General features: G+C 46.6%; 1 protein-coding gene across 5 annotated transcripts in view; it reads right to left on the bottom strand.

Moving 5' to 3' along the window:
* The window catches only part of APBA1 (amyloid beta precursor protein binding family A member 1), a 206,712-nt gene that overhangs the window by 23,289 nt on the left and 171,857 nt on the right, over positions 1 to 11,566 (bottom strand). For all 5 annotated transcript variants that reach the window (XM_025891601.2, XM_073878097.1, XM_073878100.1 and 2 more), the window contains 2 exons: positions 9,205 to 9,384; positions 6,685 to 6,897 (listed from right to left, as the gene is read on the bottom strand). In XM_025891601.2, coding sequence (XP_025747386.1) covers positions 6,685 to 6,897; positions 9,205 to 9,384 — 393 coding nt within the window. The remainder of the gene's footprint in view (positions 1 to 6,684; positions 6,898 to 9,204; positions 9,385 to 11,566) is intronic.

The following is an 11,566-nucleotide window of genomic DNA, read 5'->3' as shown; positions in this document are numbered from 1 at the left end:
AAAAAATGGAGGCTCTAACTGCTAGGATAAATGAGGCAGAAGAGAGAATCAGTGATATATAAGACCAAAGGATGGAAAATAAAGAAGCTGAGAAAAAGAGAGATAAACAACTACTGGATCATGAGGGCAGAATTTGAGGGATAAGTGATACCATAAGACAAAACAATATTAGAATAATTGGGATTCCAGAAAAAGAAAGAGAGAGAGGAGCAGAAGGTATATTGGAGCAAATTATAGCAGAGAACTTCTCTAATCTGGGGAAGGAAACAGGCATCAAAATCCAGGAGGCACAGAGAGCCCCCCCTCAAAATCAATAAAAATAGGTCCACACCCCGACATCTAACAGTAAAACTTACGAGTCTCAGAGACAAAGAGAAAATCCTGAAAGCACCTCAGGACAAGAGATCTGTAACCTACAATGGTAGAAACATTAAACTGGCAACAGACCTATCCAGAGAGACCTCGCAGGCCAGAAAGGACTGGTATGATATATTCAGAGCACTAAATTAAAAATAATATGCAGCCAAGAATACTATATCCAGCTAGGCTGTCATTGAAAATAGAAGGAGATACAAAGCTTCCGGGACAAACAAAAACTAAAGGAATTTGCAAACACGAAACCAGCCCTCCAAGAAATATTGAAAGGAGTCCTCTAAGCAAAGACAGAGCCTAAAAGTAACATAGACCAGAAAGGAATAGAGGCAGTATACGGTAATAGTCACCTTACAGGCAATACAATGGCACCAAATTCATCTCTTTCAATAGTTACGCTGAATGTAAATGGGCTAAATGCCCCAATCAAAAGACACAGGCTATCAGATTGGATTAAAAAACAAGACCCTTCGATATGCTGTCTGCAAGAGACTCATTTTAGACCCAAAGACACCTCCAGATTGAAAGTGAGGGGGTGGAAAACCATTTACCATGCTAATGGACACCAAAAGAAAGCTGGGGTGGCAATCCTTATATCAGACAAATTAGATTTTAAACCAAAGACTATAATAAGAGATGAGGAAGGACACTATATCCTACTTAAAGGGTCTATCCGACAAGAAGACCTAACAATTGTAACTATCTATGCCCCTAACATGGGAGCAGCCAATTAATAACAAAAGCAAAGAAACACATTGACAACAATAATAGTAGGGGACTTTAAAACCCCCTCACTGAAATGGACAGATCATCTAAGCAAAAGATCACCAAGGAAATAAAGACTTTAAATGACACACTGGACCAGATGGGCTTCACAGATACATTCAGAACATTCCATCCCAAAGCAACAGAATACACATTTTTCTCTGGTGCCCACTGAACATTCTCCAGAACAGATCACATCCTAGGTCACAAATCAGGTCTCAACCGGTAACAAAAGACTGGGACCATTCCTTGCATATTTTCGGACCACAGTGCTTTGAAACTAGAACCCAATCACAAGAGGAAAGTCGGAAAGAACTCAAATACATGGAGGCTAAAGAGCATCCTACTAAAGAATGGGTCAACAATGAAATTAAAGAAGAATTAAAAAAATTCATGGAAACAAATGAAAATGAAAACACAACTGTTCAAAATCTTTGGGATGCAGCAAAGGCAGTCCTGACAGGAAAGTATATAGCAATACAAGTCTTTCTCAAGAAACAAGAAAGGTCTCAAATACACAACCTAATCCTATACCTAAAGGAGCTGGAGAAAGAACAGCAAATAAGCCTAAACCCAGCAGGAGAAGAGAAATAATACATATCAGAATGGAAATCAATGAACTAGAAACCAAAAGAACAGTAGAACAGATCAGTGAAACTAGGAGCTGGTTCTTTGAAAGAATTAATAAGATTGATAAACCCCTGGCCAGACTTATCAAAAAGAAAAGAGAAATGACCCAAATAAATAAAATCATGAATGAGAGATCACAACCAACACCAACGAAATATAAACAATTTTAAGAACATATCATGAGCAACTATATGCCAGCAAATTAGATAATGTGGAAGAAATGGATGCATTCCTAGATATGTATAAACTACCAACACTGAACCAGGAAGAAATAGAAAACCTGAACCGACTATAACTACTAAGGAAATTAAAGCAGTCATCAAAAATCTCTCAACAAACAAGAGCCCGGGGCCAGAAGGCTTACCAGAGGAATTCTACCAAACATTTAAAGAATTAATACCTATTCTTCTGAAACTGTTCCAAAAAACAGAAATGGAAGGAAAACTTCCAAACTCGTTTTATGAGGCCAGCATTACCCTGATCCCAAAACCAGACAAAGATCCCATCAAAAAGGAGAATTACAGACCAATATCCTTGATGAACATGGATGCAAAAATTCTCACCAAAATAGTAGCCAACAGGATCCAACAGTACATTAAAAGGATTATTCACCATGACCAAGTGGGATATATCCCTGGGCTGCAAGCCTGGTTCAACATCCACAAATCAGTCAATGTGATACAATACATTAATAAAAGAAAGAACAAGAACCATGGGATCCTCTCAAAAGATGCAGATAAAGCATTTGACAAAGTACAGCATCCTTTCTTGATCAAAACTCTTCAAAGTATAGGGATAGAGGGTATATACCTCAATATCATAAAAGCCATCTATGAAAAACCCACAGCGAATATCATTCTCAATGGGGAAAAACTGAGAGCTTTTCCCCTAAGGTCAGGAACACGGCAGGGATGTCCACTATCACCACTGCTATTCAACATAGTATTAGAAGTCCTAGCCACAGCAATCAAACAACAGAAAGAAATAAAAGGCATCCAAATCGGCAAAGAAGAAGTCAAATTCTCACTCTTTGCAGATGATATGATACTTTATGTGGAAAACCCAAAAGACTCCACCCCAAAACTGCTAGAACTCATACACGAATTCAGTAAAGTGGCAGGATATAAAATCAATGCCCAGAAATCAGTGGCATTCCTATACACCAACAATAAGACGGAAGAAGGAGAAATGAAGGAGTCGATCCCATTTACAATTGCACCCAAAACCTTAAGATACCTAGGAATAAATCTAACCAAAGAGGCAAAGGATCTGTACTCAGAAAACTGTAAAATACTCATGAAAGAAATTGAGGAAGACACACAAAAAATGGAAAAACGTTCCATGCTCACGGATTGGAAGAATATTGTGAAGATGTCAATGCTACCTAGAGCAATCTACACATTCAATGCAATCCCCGTCAAAATACCATCCACTTTTTTCAAAGAAATGGAACAAATAATCCTAAAATTTGTATGGAACCAGAAAAGACCCTGAAGAGCCAGAGGAATGTTGAAAAAGCAAAGCCGGTGGCATTACAATTCCAGACTTCAAGCTCTATTACAAAGCTGTCATCATCAAGACAGTATGGTACTGGCACAAAAACAGACACATAGATCAATGGAACAGAATCGAGAGCCCAGAAACGCACCCTCAATTCTATGGTCAACTAATCTTCAACAAAGCAGGAAAGAATGTCCAATGGAAAAAAGTCTCTTCAACCAATGGTGTTGGGAAAACTGGACAGCCACATGCAGAAGGATGAAACTGGACCATTTCCTTACACCACACACAAAAATAGACTCCAAATGGTTGAAAGACCTAAATGTGAAACAGGAGTCCATCAAAATCCTAAAGGAGAACACAGGCAGTAACCTCTTCAACCTCAGCCGCAGCAACTTCTTCCTAGAAACATCGCCAAAGGCAAGGGAAGCAAGGACAAAAATGAACTATTGGGACTTCATCAAGATAAAAATGTTTTGCACAGCAAAAGAAACAGTCAACAAAACCAAAAGACAACCGACAGAATGGGAGAAGATATTTGCAAATGACATAGCAGATAAAGGGCTAGTATCCAAAATCTATAAAGAACTTATCAAACTCAACACCCAAAGAACAAATGATCCAATCAAGAAATGGGCAGACGACATAAACAGACATTTCTGCAAAGAAGACATCCAAATGGCCAACAGACACAGGAAAAAGTGCTCAACATCGCTCGGCATCAGGGAAATCCAAATCAAAACCTCAATGAGATATCACCTCACACCAGTCAGAATGGCTAAAATTAACAAGTCAGGAAACGACAGATGTTGGCGGGGATGTGGAGAAAGGGGAACCCTCCTACACTGTTGGTGGGAATGCAAGCTGGTGCAACCACTCTGGAAAACAGTATGGAGGTTCCTCAAAAAGTTGAAGATAGAGCTACCCTAAGACCCAGCAATTGCACTACTGGGTATTTACCCCAAAGATACAAATGTAGTGATCCGAAGGGGTACGTGCACCCCGATATTTATAGCAGCAATGTCCACAATAGCCAAACTATGGAAAGAGCCAAGATGTCCATTGACAGATGAATGGGTAAAGAAGATGTGGTGTGTACACACACACACACACACACACACACACACACACACACACACACACACAGTGGAATATTATGCAGCCATCAAAAGGAATGAAATCTTGCCATTTGTAATGACATGGATGGAACTGGAGGGTATTATGCTGAGAGAAATAAGTCAATCAGAGAAAGACATGTGTCATATGATCTCACTGATATGAGGAATTCTTAATCTCAGGAAAGAAACTGAGAGTTGCTGGAGTGGCGGGGGGTGGGAGGGATGGGGTGCCTGGGTGATAGACATGGGGGAGGGTATGTGCTATGGTGAGCGCTGTGAATTGTGTAGGACTGTTGAATCACAGACCTGTACCTCTGAAACAAATAATATATTATATGTTAAAAAAAAGAAGATAGTAGGAAGGGAAAAATGAAGGAGGGGGAATCGGAGGGAGAGATGAACCATGAGAGACTATGGACTCTGAGAAACAAATGGGGTTCTAGAGGGGAGGGGGGAGGGGGGATGGGTTAGCCTGGTGATGGGTATTAAAGAGGGCACGTACTGCATGGAGCACTGGGTGTTATACGCAAAGAATGAATCATGGAACACTACGTCAAAAACTAATGATGTAATGTATGGTGGTTAACATAACATAATAAAATAAAATTTGAAAAAAATCAGAGAAAATTCTCCCTCTGCATGCTTATAGCATTTCACCTCTATGTTGCTATTAGGGTCCACTGAACCCTTTTATTTTATAAGACTTTATTTGAGAGACAGAGTGAGGGAGTGAGCATGCATGGGGGGGAGGGGCAGAGGGAGATGGAGAAACAGACTTCCCACTGAGCAGGGAGCTCAACATGGGGCTCGATCCCAGGACCCCGAGATCACGACCTAAGCCGAAGGCAGACACTTCACCGACTCAGCCACCTAGGTGCCCCAACACTGAACACTTTTAATTATGAATCATCTTCCACATGCATTCTGATATTCTGGCTTCTCAATGGTTCAGCTCAGCCTAAGGGAGGCCCAATTAAACATGTCTGAATGAAAACGGACATTCAAAGCGGGTTCCTCAATCCTTTTTTTTTTTTTTTTTTAAGTAACCTTTATAGCTAATGTGGGGCTTGAACTCATGACCCCGAGATCAGGAGTGACACGCTCCATGGCCTGAGCCAGACAGGCGTCCCTACGTTCTTTAATCTTTAATGTATGTTAAGAAGGGATAGAAGTTATTTAAGTGTAAGATATAACAAAAAAAAAATTAAACAAGGCCAAAGAAGACTGTTTTTTTCTTTAGGTAAGATAACCTTTTGAGGCATCAGAATAGATCTGTTTCATTAAAAGCAAAGAGGAACCTATCCCTGCGTCCTTTACACACTCACTTTGACTTCCCACCCTCAGACTGCTCAGGCATGGATGTTGGCTTTTGTGATTTTCCTTAGTTTAGGATAACTATTGCACGGATTCATTCATTTTCCCCTCTCTGTCATACACACACACACAGCTAAGTTCTAGCTCACAGGCCTTCAGGAAACCCTGAGGGATCCCAGTCTGCCTGTGGGTCTCGGTGCCTGGCACGGAGCTGAGGTCGACATTCGCTGTAGTGAAGGTGGAATGCTCCTACTGGGCCGTGCCGTCAGCAAGCACCAATGTGTGCGACAAAATACACGCGGGGGCTTGATTTCTAGGAAGAACATCTAATTTCTTCCTCTCAGATACTCACGTTTTAGTCTTACGTGAGTAGCTATCCTCAGCCTTATGCAAGAGTGTCCGTTCAGGCTGAACAGGAAGTAATTACGCTCTGGTGTGAGGGGGAGCACACAGCCTGTACCAGAAGTCCCCCCTTCTCACGGCACTTGCAGATCCCATTATGCAAGCTCCAGGGGAGGACATGCTCCCTTGGATTACAGCCACGGCCACCATGAAGGAAACCGTGCTCTCAGACTTGAAGCATTTGCATGATTTCCGACAGGGAAGGCCAATCACCTCAAGTACATCTATCTGACTCTAAGTGACTGGATTACGGAGCAGCAGGAAATTCAGTTAAGGCTGAATCTAGGCTTAGGAAAAGAGAGTCCTGTGATTGATTAGTGATGCCTGCAAGGGGCACAGTACAGAGAGTGGTGTTATGCAAGCCAAATATACTGTCTTTGATCTAGGAACGATTTCAGGGAGGAGCCTGTTATTAGTAACGTGGTGGTTCAGAGCCTGAGTGCAAGCACATGCCTTTATCTGTGTCCTCCCTCCTGTGGGCCCAACACTTAGTCTCTGTTCATAATATGAATGACTGAAAAGCAGTCACACGTCATCCATCTGAGGTGTATAACATTAGTCACCTTCTCCCACTTCCAGGTACCTTAATGATGCTCTGGCAGGTGGACAGAGGCAAGCCCACCAGGCTGGTGCCGTTTATGGACATGATCTGGTCCCCGATGTTCAGCTTCCCTGATTTCTCGGCAGGCCCTCCGTGCATCATGTTGGCTATGATCACGGTTGGCAAGATGGATCCCCAGCCAGACTCCACGATGACCACACCTAGGATTTCTCCTTTCTGCTTCTCTATGAAGACCTAAAAGGAAAACACAAAACCAAAAACCTGAATCAGCAACCACCCAGGGTAGGGGCACAAATCAAAGCTTCCCCCCAGCTTCCTGTCTTGACTACAGGAGAAAGGCATTTCCTTGATGGTTCTGACCCAGACAAGTCCTGTCTTCTCTCGATTCCATGGCATTTGGTAAGAAATGATGTAACACAGGTTCGTACAATTTCTTGTAAAGCTTACTCCACATGAGCAATCTTGCCTTGGCCAGATGAACACAAAGGGCACCAGGTGCTTTTTTCCTGTAGTCCTCGGGGAGCAGGAAGAGGGGCTGTGTGGGTGGGGACGTCGGTGGTGTATTACGGTTTCCAGAAATAGCTTTTGGATTTTATGCACAGGCTGCCCCATTCCACAGAGCTTCACAAATTCCCTCCCACATTTAAGATTCTTGAGTTAAAAATAAACAAATAGACATTACAGAAACATTTCTTTGCAAGCAGCAAGCTGAAGAGAAAGGAAAAGAAAAAGGGATGCTAAGGTTATCACAACCAAAAGGTTGGAAGCGCACGGAGGAAGACCATATTCTAGGCAGGCGTAATTTTGTGTGGCCTTCCTTGGCAGGGCAGAGAAGACAGGGGTCAGGTTTGGATACCTGCAGTCGGTGAAGGTTTGCAGAGACACTACAAAGGGGCAAGACACTTTCTGGAAGGCTCTGACAAAGAGCGTATCATTTATCTATTCGCAGTCACGGATACACATAGGCTCGAACACACGCCGTCGTTGCGGCTGCTGGGCCCTGACAAAGCCCCTCACAGGCTGGCGTCCCTCCTCTTGGCCGATGAAGCTCGCAGCCGGCCGCTTCTCTGGAGAGCTTCCCAATGGGAGACACTCCCTATGATGGGTTGTTGTGTTCCCCTCGAAATTCGTTATGTTGGAGGCCAAACTGCCAGGACCTCAGAATATGACCTGATTTGGATACAGAGTCTTTGCAGAGGCAATCAAGTTAAAATGAGGTCTTTAGGGTGGGCCCTGATTCAGGATGACTGGTGTCCTCACGGGAAGGGGAGGTATGGACGCAGACACACACAAGCACAGAAGGGAGACAATGCGAAGACACAGGGGGGAAGACCGTTCTCTCCGAGCCAGGGGGAGGGGATTGGAACACACCCTTGCCCCTCAGCCCTCAGAAGGAACCGACCCTGTGGACACCTTGATCTTGGACTTCAAGCCTCTAGAACAGTGAGACAGTATGTTTTTTGTTGTGAAGCGGCCCGGTCTGCTGTACTCTGCTAAGGTGGCCTGAGCGCACCGAGACACCCCAGTCTGATCTTGGTGTCAGTGACTGACTGCCTGCCAAACCCTCTGACCCGAGGTGGGACAAGCCTGGCCTGCGATCTGTGACCCAGAGCCTCCTCTGGATCAGAATGAAGCTCATCTTTGGCAAGGCCACGTTCCTCCTCAGCATCCCCGCCACCCTGCTGCCCACACTCCCTTTTTCCTGAGGGCACTCTCCCCAAAACCCCTTCAACAAGAGTCCCCGTCTCAGGCTCTGCTTCTAGGGAACAGAGGACACCTAACCTACATCACCAAAGAAAAAGATCGCTTTCTCATCAAGGTACTTTTGTCTACTGGATAAAGCCCAAGCCCCTCAGCTAGACTTTCAAGGCCCCCAGTTCTGACCTGAACCCCGTGGGGGCCTCTACGCCCTCTTCCACCCCCCCCACCCCGGTGCTCCAGCCGGGCTGTCTCCTCCATGGCTCCCCACACAATCCCTGAGCTTTCTGACCTTCCCGCTTCTGTTACTTTGGCCCAGCCCTCTCAAATCCTTCACGCTTTCCGAAGAACACCCATACCTCCAGACCAGCTCAGATGGCTAGCTCTCCTCCAAAGCTCTGTCTGAACCTGCGGGGCCGCCCCCTGCACAGCATCTATCACCCGAGGCCCGACCCCTGCTCTCTTCTGTCGCGCACAGTGGTCTCTGGCTAGTGCTTGTGTCCAGCACCATCACTTACCTTCTCTGTGCCCTTTCCTAGATGGTGGGCTTGGTAAGGGCGGGGTTCAGGTCCTGTTCACCTCTGGAACCCACCCCAAACTTAGCTTAGGACTGCCAGGAGCAGGGGATGCCCCACCGTGGGGATGGCCCTCCACGGTGGTCTTTAATGACAGGGCGTTATGAGAGGGGAGCCGGAGATGGGCCCGAGCCCTCAGCAACATCCTGCCAACTACACTCCCCCCTGCCCCTCTCACCCCCAAACTGTTCCACCTTCCTTCCACAGCAGGGCCGCCCCACACTCCCGGGCCTTCTGCCCGGCTGGCTGAGCTCAGAGAAGTACCTACATCTTTGCAGTTTTCCGACTTGGAGAAGTGGATCAGGTCATCGTTGTACATGTCCTGGGTGTTGAGCAGGTCACTATACTCCTTCTGGCTGAGATCTTCAGGGTTGATCCCGTTAGCTCTGAGGAATTCCTGGTATGCCACGCTGAATGCCTGCCCAATGGACTGTGCGATCAGCTGGGCCTAGACAGTAGCCAGAGGGGGAAGACACAGGTCAACGGGGCAGCCGGACTGGGAGCCCCAGGCGTCAGCTGGGCCAGTGGGTCTACACATGGCACAAATCCCCGCCAGAGCCCATGCTCAGAATTACTAGGGACATGTTTCATTAGGACAATGACTGCAAGGCGGCTCTTGGCATTCAGGGGACAGGAGCCAGAGATGCTGGACTTACGGCCATGGGAAGGACCGTCCTACACAATGATGAGCCATCCTACATCCCGAACGATTCTCAAATGTCCCCTGGATGCTCATATGCATGTAACACCAGGAGCAAACCATTTGAGGCCGGGACTCAACTTCAATTTATATAAAACACAAAGGCATTAATCGCCTGGCTCTAATTCACATGGAACGCTCCAAGAATACAGTTGCTGTGTGAAGTGAGAGAAGATGATTGGCTTTGTCCAGCACTTTACCAGAAATAAGCTTCGTGACTTTGGAAAATCATTAGCATCAATGCTGTTCACGATATCTGGGTGGCCAGCAAATCACGGTGCCATCAGCCCGCATGTTTGCCGCACAGCGAGGGGATCCTACAGGAGTATGTAGTCTAGAGATTGATTTTCTTACTGAGCTCTCAATTCAAAATGTCAAACAGAAGTGTTTACGATAGTCAGCGAAATACCATGTTCTCACATCGAAGCCTATTACTCAAGTAGGTGTAAGCATCTGATGGCTCCACTATTCCTTCCGGAGAGCTGGGCCCAAGCACTTGTATACTGTAGGAAGGACAACTTTATTTTAGCTTTGCTTTCATTTTTTTCTCTGTTGTTACATTTATGGCAATACTTCTGCTTGTGAACAAATTTTCAAAACGGGAAGTTATATTATCTATGACTTTTATCTCAGGACAGTCATGGGGCATCACATCTGTTGTACAAAGGGGGTTTGGGCCCCCGTGGGAGCCCTGCTTGAGTCCAGCCCCACATTTTCCAGGTGAGGAGACTGAGGCCCAGTGACGAAGGAACCTGCTCAAGGTCACACAGCTCAAAGGGCAGGAACGCTGCCTCCGTGGTTCCTTCTCCGGCACTGGGCTTTGACAGCGCCTTCCCACACTAAGTCATCCAGGCCATGGGTTCGGCCAGCCAGCAGCCACTGGGCACTTCTCACGTGTCCGTGCTGCGTTAAAAGCTATCCGAGGACCGCTCGGATCTGGACATCAAGCCTACGACTGACTGAAGCAGGACGGAGCCACAGGCCCTCATCCTAAGCTCTTGAGGCCATGTTACAGAATCTAGAAATTTCTGTGTATCACAGAGGTAAAAGCTGCATCTGTCATACATTGCCTAAAAACCCCACTAGAACCTGGGGAAGTGTCCTACAAACAATCAGTAATATTCCGGCAGCACAACGTGTAAGACTCATGGTAAGCTGAACAAATCCTATAAACTGTCTCGTGGCAGTTCAGGCAGGTTTATCAGCTGACTACAAAAATCCCTTTTGCTTCTCGGAGCTCTTCCCCCCCCTCCCCTAAGATTTGTTTTTAGAGAGAGAGAGAGAAAGAGAGCGCATGTGTGGGGAGGGGCAGAGGAGGGGGAGAGAGAGAATCTCGGCTCGGAGCCCGACGCAGGGCTGGATCCCACAACCTGCGGCGAAATCAAGAGTGGGCCGTTTACCCCACGGAGCCACGCAGGCGCCCCTCTCAGAGCTCTTTAGACTGCGGAACAGGAGGTATGTTATATCGTCCCCACTGCACAGGCAGGGAACAGAGCATGACAGTTAAGGTGTTCACTCCCTGGGAAGGGGGTGACGCGGGGGCTGAATCCTGGCAGATGGATTCCAGAGCCCACCCTCGCACCCACCACGTGGGACTGCCTCTCCGTAGAAAAACAAAATCTGCAGAGCAATGTTATAAACACACACACGCAATTCTAACCACCTCCTCTTCTCGCCTGCACGGAGTTTGGCTAAACGCCCCTAAGTGACGATGAAATCAGAACTGCTCCGTGGCCGTGCCGAACTTTTCTCAACACCACAAGCCACAAGGACGCACCGCCCTGCGACCTAAGAGGGGAAGGGCATGAGCGGCGCGCGCCCAGAGCATGTGAGGGGGCCGCCGAGAGGACGGGGGCGCACACCGGGAGCACGGGGGGGGGGGGGGTGCGCCCGGGGGGGGGGGGCGGCGCCCGGGGTACGGGGGGGGGGC

The sequence above is a fragment of the Callorhinus ursinus genome, unplaced genomic scaffold (genome assembly GCF_003265705.2).
Source record: "Callorhinus ursinus isolate GAN/ISIS: 27379988/994484 unplaced genomic scaffold, GSC_fseal_2.0 scaffold28, whole genome shotgun sequence".
In the NCBI taxonomy this organism is placed as follows: domain Eukaryota; kingdom Metazoa; phylum Chordata; class Mammalia; order Carnivora; family Otariidae; genus Callorhinus; species Callorhinus ursinus.
The sequence above is the reverse complement of the archived record's forward strand: the minus strand, read 5'-3'. Positions and strand labels throughout refer to the sequence as shown.